Here is a 20,535-nt window from a genome sequence, read left to right on the forward strand (position 1 = left end):
CCTCCCTCTCTCTCTCTCCTACCCTCTCTCTCTCTCTCTCTCTCTCTCCTCTCTCTCTCCTCTCTCTCTCCCCCCTCTCTCTCTCTCCTCTCTCTCTCTCTCTCCTCCCCCTCTCTCTCCTCCCTCTCTCTCTCTCTCTCTCCTATCCTCTCTCTCCCTCTCTCTCTCTCCCTCCCTCCCTCTCTCCCTCTCTCTCTCTCTCTGAATTAGGGAATGAGTAGCAGGGGCACCAATATATTGTTTAATACGTCTACAGGTTTCTCAAAATAATGCAACTCGTTTAGTCACACCTTTGCAACAAAACTTGCGATCTTGAGCAGATAAAACATTGCTTTCCGTTCCCAGATATAATAAATCATATGGAAAATACTCTTTACTTGTACATGGTGCATGTTTATGGAATGAGCCTCCTCGACAAATGTGCTCAACAATTCTATTTTCAAGTTTTAAGACAACACTAAAGACACATCTGTTTACTAAATATTTGTGCAAGAACAAATAGTTGAACTCACTGTGAAGCGCTTAAAAATGACAAGTGGACATAATTTAGCGCTATATAAGATGATTTATTATTATTATGATTATTATTATTTATTTCAGATTTGCTAAATCAAGAAAAAATCTTTTTGATGGAGTAATGTAAGAACCAAACCAACAAACCAAAAGAAAATCAAGAAATAAATCTGGAATTGTCTGTAAAAATAATTCCGAGGATCCACATCTCCTGTACAAAAAGAAATCATTATGGTTGTTTGTCATGCTTATTCTCAGATCAAATGATCGCCTACTACGACGAGGTAAAAATATCAATTTTTTTAACAGACAGTCGAGACTTGCATTTTTTTTAAAAAACATGTATATATCCTAAAAATACATGATTACGGAATGTGATTGGCTTTGTTGAGATAGTTGGCATCGCAAGGAGTTAAGTCGATTCAGTTAATGAAATGTGCTTTAAAGGGACCATCCCGATTTTAACAGAGTCTCAGAAATAAAAGTCTGTGTACGTATGAAATTTAAGCGCCAAGATATAGAAGAATAGTGTATTTACCTTGTCTCAAAATATTGAGTCGTTTGGACGTGAACGTCATAACTGCTTCTCAAAATTTCCGTTCAAAATATTGAGTCGGTTGGATGTGAACGTCCAAACTGCTTATCCGGACACGCAAACCCTTTTAGGACTTCGGGTCAAATTTTTGGTTGGGTAACCTGATAATCTATTGCCGTTCCTTTAGAGGTATATACAGTGCATGATCCACATGCTGTATTTGATAACGAAAGGTAAATTTCACCTACATGTTATTTTTATAAAATAAAAGTTTAGACACTGTATAATACGGCTTGGAACACTGGTCTCCATTTCCTGATGAAGACTGACGGGTTTAACTTGATTGAAAACGTATCACGCATATTGGTTTACCTGCTCAGCCCTAAGGTAAAGGATTTTAAGGGCTTTTAACACAAAATTAAGCAGTTTTATTCTCCAAAATATAATCAAGATTGACCCTTTAATCTTCTATTTTTCTGCACCAATGAAGTCTGGCATACAAAAGTTTGCATGGAGGTTTCGATTCCCTGCTTGTACTGGACAGTAGGGTCGCCTGTCCAATCTCTAGGTTTTTCTCACAGGTTATCCGGTTTTCCTCCCAATGCTAAAGACTATCACTAGATCATGATTGTATAACAGTTAATACTCCCGTTATATGATAATTGAAGGCCAGCGATTAAAAACTCATTTCCGCAGTACATGTTAGACGTGGTTATTTTCTCCTTTGAAGATCTGTAGCTATATTAGCTGTCACAAAATGGAAATTTCTTTTATAATAAGTCGTTACATAAGTAGTTGTTGTTCTTAGTGTTTAATGTCCGCTTCCATCGAAGGTGATATCGCAGACAAGTTGTCTTATTTTCATTTTTATTATTATGGCGCACGTGCAGGAGTCTTTCCTGTGAGAAGAAACCAGAGTACCTGAGTAAATCACGAGGTTGAGAAGGTGCCCATATCTCCAAGCCACATACTCTCACACTGCAGCGATCAAAACCACGATTGCAAGACCGATGTGACTGGCCATCCCAATGTACCTTAGCTGTAATTAGTAATGGGTTTTATACATGTAGCGCCATGAGCACGACTATATGTGGAATTAGCGCGATATACATGGACTTATTATCATTTATTATGGTACCTTATGGTATTGCACAAGTGCACTTGTTGTGTACTTTCTTGGATCTTCGTTGTTGACTAAATAAAGACAGGAATCTTGTTGATTGTTAATATTACTATATATTCTTTTGGTATACAATAATCAACATAAATCACAGCAGACAATTAATATAACAATTATTGGTTCAATGCTTAATAGTAAATAAGCTCCAATGTGGATATGGGAATTGACATTAACTTATGTCTCCAAATATCCAAATACAGGTAAATAAGGTCTGTCCTTAGGAATGTGACCTAAGTTGATCTCCTGTCAGGTTTATTTGTAGAATCGTCTTTCCTTAACCGACTCATTTGGGTCTATATATTCCCCTGCATTACCTAGGGCACTATAAATCTATCGTCTATACAAACAATATACCCTGGTAACTAAAACGTTATAGCCCGTAGACGTTAATTATAATTTATAAGCTCAATTTAAAGCGTAAAACAAAGAATATTGGAGAGAGGTGATTAATGAAATATATAAGACAATATGAAGTAGATATAAATGGGGGGTAATTAAGGTGGATTAAGATCCATTAAAATATAGTTTACTGAATTAAGTAACACTGTGCGGATTAGCATGACGTATTAAACATTTACTATTGTGCCGTAATTTACCCTGCTATAGTATGTTCATCACTTCTCATCTATTTTAGTCTGTTCTGATGTAATTTTGTTTTGTTATGGTACCAGATTAAATTGTTCTAGATTAATTGTCATGTAATGTCCAAATTAGGTACTACACTCGCAACAATAATGTTGGTCAGATCTAAATATCAAGGCCACCTGCAGATTTCGCCAAGGTCACGAGATGTAAACAGGGTTAGGGCACGTGATTGTTGCCAAGGATTGTGGGTCAGGGTTTGGGTTAGGTCTAGCATTAAGGTTAGCACTAGCCCTGTTTAGAAAATCTCAAACTTTCACAATCTTTAAAGGGACTATCCCGATATCAAGAGAGTCTCAAAAATAAAAGTCGGAGTACGTATACAATTTAAGCGCCAAAATATAGAGGAATGGGGTATTTACCTTCTCTCAAAATTCCAGCTCAAAATATTGAGACGTTTGGACGTGAATGTCAAAATTGCTTATCCGGACACGTAACCCTTTTAAGATTTCGGGTCAGTTTTTTCGTTGGGTGACCTGATAATCGATTCCCGTTCCTTGAGAGGTCTATGTAGTGAATGATCCATGTTATTTTTATAAAATAAAAGTCTGGTTTTATCCAGACACCGCATAATACAGCTTGGGCCCGGTCTCCATTTCCAGACGAAGACCGACGGGTTTAAAAGGTTTGAAAACTTATCACAAATATTGAGTTAGAAGATCGGCCCTCAGCTAGAGGATTTTAAGGGATTTTTACACAAAATTATGCAGTTTTATTCTCCCAAAAATATCGGGATTAGCCCTTTAAGTCACAGTGCAGTAGCACTGAAACTTTTATCATCCAAGGGAACTTTTGATCGTGTCCCACCAAATCCAAATATGGAGGATCTGAGACACTTGTCCCATTTTGACCCCCCACCCCACCCCACCCCACCCACCTCTAGTTCTGTATTGATCATTCTATTGTACCTTTGTCCTAATTTGGTTGAACCTTCACAAATGACGGCCCAGAGCATGACCTTCATATTTTCAAATCTAAATTAAAATCCCTCAGTCATCCAATAGAACCATTGATCTTATCCCATCAAATCCAAATGTAGGGGACCCGGTACATTTGTCCCTGTACTGATCAATCTTTTGTCCTAATTTGGTTGAACTGTCGCGTTATGAAAATCGAAGAAATTACAGTGCTGTGATGGCGTCATTATTTTCCTATAATTCAAATTGATCAACATTATGGATTGTACCATTTTTCTGTCTCTACATATCAAAGTAATCTAACTTTTAGATTAGGAATGATATGTGTAATTACACGTATCGTGACAGTATCATCTTATAAATGTCTATTTAATGATGTGATGTATTTTCTTTAATTTGTGTTGGTTAATATATAATGCACATATTAGAAGATACCATACTGGTAATAATAGCAGTTTGACAAGAGAGAGAGAGAGAGAGAGAGAGAGAGAGAGAGAGAGATGGGTTTAACGTCCACTCGACACAAACTAGGTCATTTTCGGGACTAACATATGGTTCAATTTTATTTCAATAATTCGCTTGCGCGTAGGGGTCTTTAGCAGTGGGAGGAAACCGGAGGACCCAGAGAAAACCCACAAGGTTGGACAGGCGACCCTACACCTTGTCACATACAACCAGGGATTCGAAACCATGCCAGTTGACTCAATGACAGACCATATGATACATTCGGCCATTCAACCACCCTAGATAGGGAAAAAGACATGAAAGGAAATGAAATGGGGTTTAACGTCCTACTGTTCTGCTCCTACTGAGCTAATGAAGATGGGCATATGCCACACAGAGTGCTATGAGGGAAATTTTGCCTGGGCAGCAGCAATATGGCCTATATTGAATTCCAACTGCCGATGGATCTTTTACGTGCATGCAAATGTGTACACAGGACCTCAGTTTTTCGTACTATCCGAACGACTAGACAGCTGTCCTTGTCAGACCCTCCGAATAAGAAACAGTTTATCACATTTAATCATGTAGATCTACATGCCCTCTGTCCTGCATCACTGACAAGGGGAAACCACGCCGGAAAATCTGAATGAACTTTCTCGGCCAATGCAGGGATCAAACACCCGACCTCCAGGCTAGCGAGCCAGCGTCTTACCCACTTAGCCATGTTATCCCCCCCCCCCCCCCTAATAGGATAGCAAACATTAAAATGTTACTGTCTCAAGTAAGTCTGGTTTTAACAATATCACAAACAGCTTGTATGTTTGTCTGGTTTTAATCAAACTTCTATACAATTTTTACTTTTCATTTCGTATGTTTATTTTGTTTTAACCAAATTCATTTTTTCTTTCACAATTGGCACCTTAAAGATTAATTTCCTTTTTGATATTTGAACCAGTCACGATCTTGGCTCTGATTCATAACCTCCAGTATTTAATGTTTATGTCTTCGGTTTATTTGGTCATAGAGAGATTTCCATCGAATCTGTTTTTAGGCTGAAAATTGACGCTCTGACGATTCCTATCGGTTTTTACATTTGAACCTTGTGTGATCCATACTTTATAAATATATAGCATTTAAATCTTTTCTTTAGTGGGAAAATTGAAATTGCGAAGATAAAATCTGTTTGTTCGTTTGAACTACAGCTTTATGTTCTTCCATCTATAGGGATAGCATTACGGATATAACGTAACGGAAAGTAAACACACCAGGGAAGACAATAAATAAAAGATTAATTATCAAGCTTCCAGTGAATTTTAGTTATTTTATCTAAGTTCCGAATGATATCATGTTGCTCTTCCTCATGGCAACCTAGACAATTAAATTAAACATTGAAAATTCTAAAAGATCAAATCCCGATTTATTTATTAAGCTTCGAGTGAATTTTCTTTATTTTATCTAAGTTCCAAATAATATCATGTTGCTTTTCCTCCTGGCAACGGAAACCATTCAATAAAACAGTGAAAATTCTAAAAGATCAGATTTCTTTATATTTAACATTTTTGGCATCTCCACAAGGATTTTTATTTTAATACAAGGAATGATACTGTGTTGCTCTTCTCCATGGCAACCTACAGACAATTATATAAAACTACGAAAATTCTAAAAAATCGGATTTCAATATAGGTAACATTTTTGGCATCTCAACAAAGATTTTAATATGAAAGTTGAAGACTTTAACACACAGAAAGGAGATTTTTTTTTCTGACAATCTGAGTTTTTCTGCTTCCTCTCAATCAGTTGTCAGCAGAAACCATAAAAAATCAATGATTAGATTTTCTCGTTGATGAACTGGGTGAAGGTTTAACACGTTTGAGACCTTATTTCCTACACGATGTTATATAAGCCAGGAACAAAGTGTCAGGCGGCAGAAGATCAACTTGATTAATATCTGATAAATGCTTTTGTAATTAATTTATATGTGCTCCGAGGGCTGAAGCACTTAAAATCACATAAATGTTTGTTTGTTTTTTTTTATGGTAGTTTCAGAGATTGTATAAAAAGATTTAATCTTAATGGAGGTTATTGTTCTTACACTGGGGGTATAAACAAAAAGGATATAATTATATTTACAGTCCTTAAATCAGAGACATATCCAAAGGGAAGGGGGATGAGAGGAGGAGGAGGTGCAAAGATGCCCCCACACCCCAGCCTCTTTTCATGGTTGCAAAGTTATGGTAACATTCATTACAGTAGCGTGACAATCATACCCATCTTTATTCATGCAAAAAACACTTTACCAACCCCTTTTTACAAAGCAACAACCCCATTTTTCATACAGCAAACACATACACCCACCCCTTTATATACATCCAACACCCCACCCACCCCTTTTCGTACATCAAACACCCCACCCACCCCTGGGGGTATAAACAAAAAGGATATAATTATATTTACAGTCCTTAAATCAGAGACATATCCAAAGGGAAGGGGGATGAGAGGAGGAGGAGGTGCAAAGATGCCCCCACACCCCAGCCTCTTTTCATGGTTGCAAAGTTATGGTAACATTCATTACAGTAGCGTGACAATCATACCCATCTTTATTCATGCAAAAAACACTTTACCAACCCCTTTTTACAAAGCAACAACCCCATTTTTCATACAGCAAACACATACACCCACCCCTTTATATACATCCAACACCCCACCCACCCCTTTTCGTACAGTGAACACTATACCCACCCCTTTTCATACATCCAACACCCCACCCCTTTTAATACAGTGAACACTATACCCACCCCTTTTAATACATCAAACATCTCACCCACCCCTTTTCATACATCAAACACCCACCCACCCCTTTTCATACATCAAACACCCACCCACCCCTTTTCATACATCAAAACCCCCACCCACCCCTTTTCATACATCAAAAACCCCACCCACCCCTTTTCATACATCAAACACCCCACCCACCCCTTTTCGTACATCAAACACTCCACCACCCCTTTTCATACATCCAACACCCCACCCCTTTTCATACATCCAACACCCCACCACCCCTTTTCATACATCAAACATCTCACCCACCCCTTTTCATACATCAAACACCCACCCACCCCTTTTCATACATCAAAAACCCCACCCACCCCTTTTCGTACATCAAACACCCCACCCACCCCTTTTCATACATCAAACACCCGCACCTACCTTTTTCATACATCAAACACCCCACCACCCCTTTTCATACATCAAACACCCACCCACCCCTTTTCATACATCAGACACCCACCCACCCCTTTTCATACATCAAAAACCCCACCCACCCCTTTTCATACATCAAAAACACCACCCACCCCTTTTCATACATCAAACACCCCACCCCTTTTCATACATCAAACACCCCACCACCCCTTTTCATACATCAAACACCCCACCCACCCCTTTTCGTACATCAAACACCCCACCCACCCCTTTTCATACATCAAACACCCCACCCACCCTTTTTCATACATCAAACACCCGCACCTACCGTTTTTATACAGCAAACACCCCACCCACCCTTTTTCATACATCAAACACCCACACCTACCGTTTTTATACAGCAAACACCCCACCCACCCTTTTTCATACATCAAACACCAGCACCTACCGTTTTTATACAGCAAACACCCCACCCACCCTTTTTCATACAGTGACCCTACTAAAAGTACAAGCCTGACTCAATGCCAGACCTTAAGATCTAGAAGTACACGAATCAGAACACTCAGCAACACAAAACCCCGAAATTCTATAAGTCTTTTTCAGTTTCTTTAATTATGCCTCAAAACCATTTTCATAACATTGCATTCCATTGACCTTAAAGTACACGATTAGAACACTCAGCAACACAAAACCCTGACGATCTCATTGCATAGTTCAAAATTCTATAAGTCTTCTTTAGTTTCTTTAAAAATGGCCCAAAACCATTTTCATAACATTGCATTCCCTTGACCTTAAAAGCCTGTTATTAAAGCGTCTGGGATACCATATAAAGAACCAATAATTTAACATTTGTTTAAAAATAACGGAAGAACCACAAAAATCAATGACATAAACCACAATTGGCATAAATCAACAGATAAATATTGTGAGAGAGAGAGAGAGAGAGAGAGAGAGAGAGATGGGGTTTAACCTCCACTTGACACAAAGCAGGTCATTTTGGGACAAATATATGTTTCAGTTTTATTTCAATGACTTGCTTGCCGGTAGAGATCTTTAGAAGTGAGAGGAAACCGGAGAACCAGGAGAAAACGTATAGGATTGGACAGGCGACCCTAGTCGTTGTTACGTACAACTGGGGAATCGAAACCACGCCAGTTGACTCAATGACACAACGTGCAAGCGCTAAAAAAAAAATAAATATTGAATAACTTCGACTTAATTAGTTCATAGGTCGGGCCCCAAGTTCACAAAGTATTCTCAGACTTAAGTTAAGAATTTACTCAAAATTGTTCTCCTTATTTTAACTAAAATATAGACCTTTATAAAACTTTTGTTGTTTTAATGTATCAAATACATAAATAAGAAACTATGTGCAAAGTTTGTAGTAATATCGTCACTGCGACATTGTTTTTAAATTTATATAGACAAGATGGTTTAAACAATATTTGTATCTTTACAAATTATTCTCTATTGTCTGTATATTAGCTATGGTATGAGTTTATTTAAAACGCAAATTAATTGTTTATGAATTAGTGTGAGAATAACAGGAAAGAGGGTCTAAGTTCAAGGATAGATTGTGTCAAAAAACATGTGACTGGAAATTTACCTATTGCATCATTTGGTTTAGTTTGACCAATCTCTGTTATTATTTACAACATATTTGACAAATTAGATAATTGAACGTCAAAACCCAAGCTACAAAACTATCATATTGGTGGGCGATTGTCAGACAACAGCTTGATTCCAGAAGGGAAAAGATGTAACAGTTTTTATCAGCAGACTCGCCCAGCGAGACTGCCTGGCTAGTGTTCGAGATGACTTTATTCTATTATGCAGCTATGATATATAAAATGTAAAAACGAACTGTTGCATTGTTATAACTGATGAGAAGACAAACGTTTTAAGAAAACAGTAAGAAGTAAATACACAGCGTGAAGCAGAAGCAAAGACAGCTAGAGACAAATTCTAGACGATCACAAGGCTACTAAGATATGTAGTTAGAAAAGATGCATGGATTGTACGTAGGATGTGGCGACTGTTTTTTTCCATGCCCGCTCTCCACGTCTGACAGAATACTCATGGTGCTACAAGTTTTGTGTTTCTGGATCAAATATATTTCGCATAAACAGTGATTGAAAGTTGGGTAAATTTTTCTTAACTTAAACATACATTATGCAAGAGCTAAATCTGCCTATTGCAGGTATTTCTTTAGGCCCGAAATGTTATCTAAATTATTAATTAGACATTAATTCACTTATCCAGACCATATCAACTCTCGATGTCATCACTAGCCTGCGATATTTACTGAATTGGAATCCAACCTGCTGCTCAACGCTCATTCATGATTAAAGATTACATCAAAAATTGGATTATTGGTACTATGTTTTTTATCGTACCAACTTTAGTAATGATGTTCAAGGCTTGGTCGAAATTTCAATCGCTTAATTCTCAGCCCAGAGTGAATCAATTTGACTGAAATTTTCAGCAAATACCCTTTACATTATCTATTTTTTAACTATTATAGTGAGAACTGTCCGCTCTTTATCTAATCTTTCATAATGTATCTTTAAGTCTGAGAATGCTTTGTGAACTCGGTGCCAGAATTCAAGACGATATGTCACAAAAAATACACCACAGGCTACAGACCACTTTATAAAATCACACAGGTTTCTCTTAACCTTGCTGTTAAAATAATCGATCTTTAAATGTTTTCTTTTTAAAAAACAGAATAAATGTGTCTATGTCTTGTGGGCTTCGGTTGGATTGTGTGGTATTTATTTACTATTAACATCCAAATAAAACAGCTTACTGAGAACACATATTCACAGACAGATTTATTCACGAATGATTTTTTGGTTGATTTCACAAAAACCTGATTAAACTCAATTTCTATTGAATTTTCATACCTACTGGTAAATGAAGGGAAGACGTTCATTGAAATCTGCGAGATTTTTTTTTATTGAAGTGACGGGTCCCAGATGGCATGTATTTAACAGTGCAAATATTTCTACGGTCCGTTTTATTAATTTTTCCATTTATGTTTATTTTATATGCACACAACCCTTGATCATTATGATGTTAGATGGAGTTTAAAGATGAATTATGTAAAAAAAGAGAGTGAGAGAGAGTGAGAGAGATTTTGGGACTAACATATGGTTCAATTTTATTTCAATTATTTGCTTACGCGTAGGGGTATTTAACGGTGTGAGGAAACTGGAGAGAGAGAGAGCTTTCCGGGCCAATACCGGGATCAAACTCGGGTCACCTTCTGGTTACAGAGCCACTGCCTGAATCATCAAGCCATATCCTGTTTCTAAATTACAATTCGTCGGGTGTTCGATCCCTACTTTGGCCGAGAAAGTTCATTCAGATTTTCCGGCGTGGTTTCCCCTTGTCAGTGATGCAGGATGGAGGGCCTAACAAGGACAGCTGTCTAGTCGTTCGGATGGGACGAAAAACTGAGGTCCCGTGTACACATTGATGTGCACGTAAAAATCCCTTGGCAGTTTGAATTCGATATAAGAGTAGGCCATAGCGCCGCTGCCCAGGCAAAATTTCCCTCATAGCACACTGTATGGCGTATGCCCGTCTTCATTAGCCCAGGTTAGGAGCAGAACAGTAGGACGTTAAACCCCATTTCATTTCATTTCATTTTCTAAATGACAATTCAAGATGACATTACAATATTACATGAATGAATAAAAAGCTGATGATCACTGCCGAATATAATCCGATGAGAGGAAGAGGGAGCTTTCTGGACCAATATCGGTCTGGTTCATGAGCCACTGCTTTACTCATCAAGCCACCCAGTCTCAAAATAACAATTCAAGATTACATGAATGAGTAAACAGCTGATGATCAGTGATGAATATAACCTGATGAAAGACGAAAAGTGTAAACAACTATAACTAACTTGTTGATTGGTTGATTGATCGTAGGTTTCCAATGATTGATGTTAATTGAGTGTAAAATACGGAAACGGATCTAATCATCTAACTCAGTTGACAGATAAACTATTTGTTATCTCAACCACAAAATGTTAGTCGGGGCCCACGCCATTGGAATCCGGGAAACTAATTAACTAAATATTTTCTGTAGAACCTGCATCAATATTATTCTAAGTGAATGTCTTTCGTTATTTCTTGGTTCAATGATTTTTCTCTACCAATGCAAAAACTGCCATTTTATTTTTTTAATAAGCTGGGGTTTTTTTATTGCTGCCATATGTCGACCTCATTTTGAGTGCCAGTGTGAAGGCACTTGTTAAACAAGCATGAGTGTTACTATAGACAAGGAACCGAGTATGAAGTCATTGTAGCCATTTTGGAATTGTGACATCACATCAAAAATTGAAATTGGCAGATCGATGCACAATTGTCCAAGGAAGAAGCAAGTCAAGTTTCATGACAAATGGTGGTGCCTTAGGCTTTTTAAGTGGATCATCGCCCCCAAGAAAAAGGGATCTTTAGCAGTTGGAGGAATCTGGAGAACCAGGAGAAAACACACAAGGTTGGACAGGTGACCCTCCTCCTTGTCACGTACAACCGGAGATTCGAAACCACGCCAGTTGACTCAATGACAGTCCTTATGATACAGCGCGGATGTGCTAACCATTCAGTCATCCAACCCCCCCATCATATCAAATGGTGGTGCCTTAGGCTTTTTAGTTTTACATATCATCACCCCCAAGAACAAAAACAACATTGTCATGAGTGGTTACTGGGCCAAAAATAAAATGGCAATAATATCATAGCCGTATGAGCCAGGGGTGGGGTGGGGCTGCCACCCCACCGAGATTTGGTTTTGGTGAACCGTCCATTTTTATGACAATGCATTTCTGTTTCTCGGACACAAACCGGTTTTTCATTTGAAGAATGATCTAAGTCAGTTTTTCAACGAACCCCAGTTAATGGCGCCAACTGGTAGCAAATTGTATAAGCTCTGTGGAACAATCAATTTCAGGAAAAAACGATCGGAGTCACATCAAACGAAGGCCCTTTTGAAATGGCCTCCCGCACAAATACATCCATCGTACCCTTTAGTTTACCTTAATTTGGTTTGGCTGGAAAGTTGAAGTCAGTTGTTGTACTGGTAATTATGATTTGTATTAAACATCATTTTGAAGTTGTAATTAAACCCACTCGTTGTTCTGTTCGCATAAAGCATTCTCGTCCAAAAGTCTGTTTTGCCATTTATGCGAAAAGAAAAAAATGTGACTTTGATCGTTCTTCCCCTGGACTCTTCATTTGGCATCAAATGTTATATAAATTATAGCACCATTCCCACAAAGAATGTTCAAAGGCATTTTACAATAAACAAATGGTAAAAACATGAATGCATGACGTAAAACTTTTAAAAAATCATGAATGTTCAAAAAAAAAAAAGATCACAAATATTCGAAGTAAAAGTAAAATAGAAATTGACATTGACAAAGGTTATTAAAAAATAGCTCTATTCTTCAAAACCTTAAAATAGACGAAAATGGGTCTATAGGTATATGGCTCTATTCTGCAGAACCTTAAAATAGACAAAAATGGGTCTATCGGCACATATTAATATAATACAAAGTTATATAAAGTGACTTATATTCAATTAAAAAAAAAAATTGTATTTTCTGGGTATCACTGTGGCTAAGTGGGTAAGGCGCTGGCTCGCTAGCCTGGAGGTCGGGTGTTCGATCCCTGCATTGGCTGAGAAAGTTCGTCCAGATTTTCCGGCGTGGTTGTCCCTTGTCAGTGATGGAGGACGGAGGGTCTGACAAGGACAGCAGTCTAGTCGTTCGGATGGGATGAAAAACCGAGGTCCCGTGTACACATTGGCGTGCACGTAAAAGATCCTGTGACAGTTGGAATTTGATATAAGAGTAGCCCGTAGTGCCGCTGCCCGGGAAAAATTTCCCTCATAGCACACTGTATGGCGTATGCTCGTCTTCATTAGCTCAGTTCGGAGCATAACAGTAGGATGTTAAACCCCATTTCATTTCATTTCATTTCATTTATTGTATTTTCTAATTAATTATGTTCGGTGAAATACAAAACATTCAGAATGGAACGGCAGTTGTTGTTGCCTGCTGACATCATACTACCGGAGACTGCCGATGAAAGGCCTGCTAATCAAGGGTACCGTAGCCATCAAGATTGTTACTTGATGATCGAGAATATGTGGGTGGAGTTATTGTCTGTCAATCAAATGATCGGCAATTCTCAGAAATGGTGCAGAGACAGTTGATGCCCATTTCTAGGCCAAACTTCCAACAGTGACAACTTTGTTCACAATAATGTAATTTTGACTGAAATTTTCAATATTTTCTTTTGTATCATCTATTTTTGAATTATTATAGCTAGAATGACCAAGTCTTTATTAAACTCTTAAACATACATTATGCAAGAGCTAAATCTGCCTATTGCAGTTCTTTCTTTAGGTCTGAAATGTTATCTAAATTTTTAATTAGACATTAATTAACTTATCCAGACCATAATCAACTCTCGATGTGATCGCTAGCTTGCGATATTTATTGGATTAGATTCCGATTTCCTGTTTGACTTCCATTCATAATTTAATCAGAAATGGATAATCAAGACTATGCTGTTTATCATACCGATTTTAGTAATGATGATCAAGGCTAGGCCGAAAATTCAATTCCCTTTACATTATCTAGTTTTGAACTATTATAGTGAGAACTGCCAGCTCTTTATCTAATCTCCCATAATGGATCTTTAATAGCCTGTGATTTTAAATAAACTACATATTTCACTGAATCGCATGTCAGAAATCAACGGTTTTTATACATCCACATTGACATGGGATCTTATATTGTTGTTTACCCTGTCTAGTTACAATTGCTTGTAGAATCTATGGAGCTAAGTTAATATCTGATTGATTTAAAAGTATCTTTAACAGTTGATTTGGTTTTATCAATACTTGATGTGTAACACAATGATCTGCCTTGCTAATGAACGGAAAGGGGATTAACACCATCCAAACTAATGAAGACATGCTGCCTTAATTAAATGTTATCATTAATTTTAACGCTAAAAATATTCTCAATTAAAATCTTCATGCAATGTTGTTTTAATAAATATTTCATGTGCCAGAACAGAATCTGATTATTTCTCAAAACCATTCATTTAATTAATCCACAGGTGATTCCTTTACATAAAGATGCATTATATAATATTTAGATAAAATGAAATGTTCTGCTCCTATACTGGGCTAATGAAGACGGGCATACGCCATACAGTGTGCTATGAGGGAAATTTTGCCCGGGCAGCGGCGCTACGGCCTACTCATATCGAATTCCAACTGCCATGGGAATCTTTTACGTGCACGCCAATGTGTACACAGGACCTCGGTTTTTCATCCCATCCGAACGACTAGACAGCTGTCCTTGTCAGGCCCTCCGTCCTGCATCAATGACAAGGGGAAACCACGCCTGAAAATCGGGATGAACTTTCTTGGCCAATGCAGGGATCGAACACCCGACCTCCAGGCTAGCGAGCCAGCGTCTTACCCACTTAGCCACTTGATCCCCCGATAAAGAGCTGGTCGTTATTGCTATAATAGTTTAAAAACTACCTTAAAGATGCATTATATAAGATTTAGATAAAGAACTGGTCGTTCTTGTTATAACAGTACAAAAATAGATAATGAAAAATGAATATATTGAAAATTTAAAGTTGCATTATGTGAAATATAGATACAGAGCTGGCCGTTATAGCTATAATAGTTACAGAAATAGATAATGCCTTAATTAAACATACATTATGCAAGAGCTAAACCGACCTATTGCAGGTCTTTCTTTAGGCCTGAAATGTTATATAAACTATTAAACATACATTATGCAAGAGCTAAATCTACCTATTGCAGGTCTTTCTTTGGGTCTGAAATGTTATATAAACTATCAACTAGACATTTATCAACATGACAAGACCTTAATCAACTCTCAATCTTATCTGATGCTTCCGATTTTCATTAGATTTGAAGCCGATCTGCCGTTCAACAGCTGTTGATGATTAAACGCAAAAATTGATAATCAAGACTTTTCTTTTATTTTCATCACAAAGGCAACAATGAAAATTGAGGCTACAATAAGTTTTTTTTAAATGGGTATTTCTCAGCTTAGTGAAGTAATTTGACTGAAATTTCAGAATATTCCATTTACATTATCTATTTTTTATCTATCATAGTGAGAACTGCTGGCTCCTTATCTAATCTTCGATAATGTATCTTTAATGAATGAAATTTGGCTTAACACTATCTAATAAGTTGCCTATTATAGTGAGAACTGTCTGAAATTTTCAGAATATTCCATTTACATTATCTAGTTTTTCACTATTATAGTGAGAACTGTCGGCTCCTTATCTAATCTTCCACAAGGTATCTTTAATGTGTCACCACGGTCTGTCAAGTCGTTATAATTATCCTCCTATGGTTTAATTAATTATGGGTTACCTTCAAATTGATATGAAATCTTAGAGCATAGTCTTCTTAACTAGTAATCTAATAAGAATAAGACTGAATTGGAATAATGTGTTAAATACATGTATATAGTTAATATTATAAGCTTATTTCTATGCCTATAATCTTCTTTGTATTCTTTTAATATTTTAATCTGTGTCTAAATTGTTGTGTTTATGTTAATTGTAATATAGGTATCTAGGGGCTACATCTTCATAGATATAAATATGGAGATGGCCCCATGAAGGAATCAAGTTAGGTAGGAGACACAGGTAACAGGCTACATTTAACTTAAGCCAACTCTTGAAATTATACCTCTTAGTTGTGCATAATTCTGTATAGTTATAATTTAGTTCTGTGCATTGTCGGACATTTTACCGAAAATAAAGGGGCATTACTCTTATCGATATATAAAAAGACGGATTCATACCACAATTAAAAATCACGTGTCAACAAAATATTTAAATGCCGTACGTAATAACAATAGGTGAACCTCGCTATTTTTCATATTTAATTCCCGTACGGTAATCAAATATATGTCAGTAACATTCCTTCAGTGTATGGCGTATGTGACTCATAGCACATAGCTTTATAGTAAGCACTGTCTTGTAACTGTAAGCGATTTTCGTTCGGCAATCGAATGTGTCAATCACTTGTCAACAAAATATTAAAATGTCGTACGTAATAAAAATAGGTGAACCTCGCTATTTTTCATATTTAATTCCCGTACGGTAATTAAATTTATCTCAGTAACATTCCTACAAACTCCTGCTTCGGCATCAAATTCACAATAGTATGCATTACGTGTCTTTGTTTATACGGCAGCAAATGAATGCAGAACTTCCGGAATAAGAATCGTTTTCTTTATGTCAACAAAATATTCAAATCCGCGCGTAATTAAAATAGGAACACCTCGCTATTTTTCATATTTAATTCCCGTGTGGTGTTCAAATTTTTGTCAGTAATATTCCTATAAAATTACGTGTTTTCGTAATACGATAGAAGGAAAGTTTGCCGATCCGTAACTACTTAATTTAGCTTCCTTCAGCGTATGGCGTACGTGACTCATAGCACATAGCTTCATCGTAAGCACTGCCTTGTAAGCGATTTTTATTCGGCAATCGAGATCGCTTGAAAGTGCCACTGTTGATGAGAATTTCTATATGGAGCCTTAAAAGACGTAAAAAATATCGTAGCCAAAATGACTATCCATTGATTTGGGGTGTTATATACATGTACTCTAATGATATGTGACATCTAAGACTAGTTTATACATGCTGTGATTAAAATTCTAATCGCTCTTATTGGATTGATGAATAGCCCGACAAAGGAGAAGCAATGACATCTGTTTAAGATTAGATTGATGAATTGTCCGATAAAAGATTAAGCCAGTCAATCATGGCAGATTAAATAGTTAATCAAGGTGGGTGTATAGACAGTATAACATGATAAATACGTTAATCACTTAATTACCTAATCAATCCAGCCTATTATTAACGATAATCGGGTTGAGTGGTAGTTATACACTCAGTACAATATATTAATTTTGGAATTTTGAATATTATTCACCATATCTTGATGTCCGATTGCGCATATTCCCGGTCGGACAATTTTGGAAGTTCAGAAAATAGCGTCGGACATGTCCGGAATATACGGGCAAAATCCCATTACTGGTCTGTGTAATGTCTGTTATAATTGTTATTACTGTATCTACATAAAGTTCTACAACTAACTGAACCAAGTGTTATGATCTATGATGAATAGCCAACAGTACTAAGAACCAAGCTGATTACAAATGAATGAAATTTTGCTTAACACTATCTAAGTTGCCATAATGAATTGTTATCATTAATTCTAAAATTGATAATAATCTCAATATAAATGTCTTCATGCAGAGTTGTTATAATAAATATTTCATTCCCCAGAATGAGATTATTTCTCAAAACCATTCAAAGAATTTAGAGACAAGAAATAAGCCATATTGATTTTATTTTAATTGTTTAACTATGACATTACATCAATATTAAATTAGCATTAATTAATGGCCTTAGAAATGAAGTGGGGTTTAAAGACCTAATGTTCTGCTCCTATACTGGGCTAATGAAGACAGGCATATGCCATACAGTGTTCTATGAGACTAAATTTTGCCTGGGCAGCGGCACTATGACCTACTCTTATATCGAATTCCTACTGCCAAGAGATCTTTTACGTGCACACCAATGTGTACACAAAACATATTTTTCGTCCCATCCGAAGGACTAGACAGCTGTCCTTGCCAGGCCCTGCGTCCTGCATTACTGACAAGGGGAAACCACAACGGAAAATCCTTATGAACATTCTCGGCCAATGCAGGGATCGAACAACCGACCTCCAGGCTAGCGAGCCAGTGTCTTACCCACTTAGCCACGTGATCCCCCGATAAATAGCTGGTCGTTATTGCTATAATAGTTTAAAAACTACCTTAAAGATGCATTATATAAGATTTAGATAAAGAACTGGTCGTTCTTGTTATAACAGTACAAAAATAGATAATGAAAAATGAATGACCTCGGTTTTTCATCCCATCCGAACGACTAGACAGCTGTCCTTGTCGGGCCCTCCGTCCTGCATCAATGACAAGGGGAAACCATGCCTGAAAATCGGGATGAACTTTCTTGGCCAATGCAGGGATCGAACACCCGACCTCCAGGCTAGCGAGCCAGTGTCTTACCCACTTAGCCACGTGATCCCCCGATAAATAGCTGGTCGTTATTGCTATAATAGTTTAAAAACTACCTTAAAGATGCATTATATAAGATTTAGATAAAGAACTGGTCGTTCTTGTTATAACAGTACAAAAATAGATAATGAAAAATGAATGACCTCGGTTTTTCATCCCATCCGAACGACTAGACAGCTGTCCTTGTCGGGCCCTCCGTCCTGCATCAATGACAAGGGGAAACCATGCCTGAAAATCGGGATGAACTTTCTTGGCCAATGCAGGGATCGAACACCCGACCTCCAGGCTAGCGAGCCAGCGTCTTACCCACTTAGCCACGTGATCCCCCGATAAATAGCTGGTCGTTATTGCTATAATAGTTTAAAAACTACCTTAAAGATGCATTATATAAGATTTAGATAAAGAACTGGTCGTTCTTGTTATAACAGTACAAAAATAGATAATGAAAAATGAATATATTGAAAATTTAAAGATGCATTATGTGAGATATACATACAGAGCTGGCCGTTATAACAGTACAAAAATAGATAATGCATCTTTAAATTTTCAATATATTCATTTTTCATTATCTATTTTTGTACTGTTATAACGGCCAGCATCTTTAAATTTTCAATATATTCATTTTTCATTATGTGAGATATAGATACAGATAATAGTTACAGAAATAGATAATGCCTTAATTAAACATACATTATGCAAGAGAGCTAAATCGACTTATTGTAGGTCTTTCTTTAGGCCTGAAATGTTATATAAACTATTAAACATACATTATGCAAGAGCTAAATCGACCTATTGCAGGTCTTTCTTTGGGTCTGAAATGTTATATAAACTATCAACTAGACATTTATCAACATGACAAGACCTTAATCAACTCTCAATGCTATATGATGCTTCCGATTTTCATTAGATTTGAAGCCGATCTGCCGTTCAACAGCTGTTGATGATTAAACGCAAAAATTGATAATCAAGACTTTTCTTTTATTTTCATCACAAAGGCAACAATGAAAATTGAGGCTACAATAAGTTTTTTTTAAATGGGTATTTCTCGGCTTAGTGAAGTAATTTGACTGAAATTTCAGAATATTCCATTTACATTATCTAGTTTTTATCTATTATAGTGAGAACTGACGGCTCCTTATCTAATCTTCCACAAGGTATCTTTAATGTGTCACCACGGTCTGTCGGTCTGTCAAGTCGTTATAATTATCCTTCTATGGTTTAATTAATTATGGGTTACCTTCAAATTGATATAGTCTTCTTAACTAGTAATCTAATAAGAATAAGACTGAATTGGAATAATGTGTTAAATACATGTATATAGTTAATATTATAAGCTTATTTTCTATGCCTATAATCTTCTTTGTATTCTTTTAATATTTTAATCTCTGTCTAAATTGTTGTGTTTATGTTAACTGTAATATAGGTATCTAGGGGCTACATCTTCATAGATATAAATATGGAGATGGCCCCATGAAGGAGTGAAGTTACATGTAGGTAGGAGACACAGGTAACAGGCTACATTTAACTTAAGCCAACTCTTGAAATTATACCTCTTAGTTGTGCATAATTCTGTATAGTTATAATTTAGTTCTGTGCAGTGATGGGATTTCAAAATTTTCATTGTCGGACATTTTACCGAAAATAAAAGGGCATAACTCTTATCGATATATAAACAGACGGATTCATACCACAATTAAAAATCACGTGTCAACAAAATATTTAAATGCCGTACGTAATAACAATAGGTGAACCTCGCTATTTTTCATATTTAATTCCCGTACGGTAATCAAATATATGTCACTAACATTCCTTCAGCGTATGGTGTACGTGACTCATAGCACATAGCTTTATAGTAAACACTGTCTTGTAACTGTAAGCGATTTTCGTTCGGCAATCGAATGTGTCAATCACTTGTCAACAAAATATT

The 20,535-nt window shown here is 36.7% G+C and overlaps 2 protein-coding genes across 3 annotated transcripts in view; one reads left to right on the forward strand and one right to left on the reverse strand.

Moving 5' to 3' along the window:
* Positions 1-20,535, reverse strand: part of LOC126812151 (L-xylulose reductase) — a 68,593-nt gene that overhangs the window by 30,896 nt on the left and 17,162 nt on the right. The gene's annotated exons all lie outside the window — the stretch shown is intronic.
* LOC126812128 (uncharacterized) overlaps positions 1-20,535 on the forward strand; it is a 45,194-nt gene that overhangs the window by 14,134 nt on the left and 10,525 nt on the right. Inside the window, exon 2 of one of the 2 annotated variants that reach the window (XM_050538384.2) lies at positions 601-797. In XM_050538384.2, coding sequence (XP_050394341.1) covers positions 758-797 — 40 coding nt within the window. In that variant the 5' untranslated portion in view covers positions 601-757. Of the gene's footprint in view, positions 1-600; positions 798-9,127; positions 9,808-20,535 lie in introns of those variants that run through there. The other variant, XM_050538386.2, reaches the window with a different exon arrangement.

The sequence above is a fragment of the Patella vulgata genome, chromosome 2, assembly GCF_932274485.2.
Source record: "Patella vulgata chromosome 2, xgPatVulg1.2, whole genome shotgun sequence".
NCBI lineage: Eukaryota > Metazoa > Mollusca > Gastropoda > Patellidae > Patella > Patella vulgata.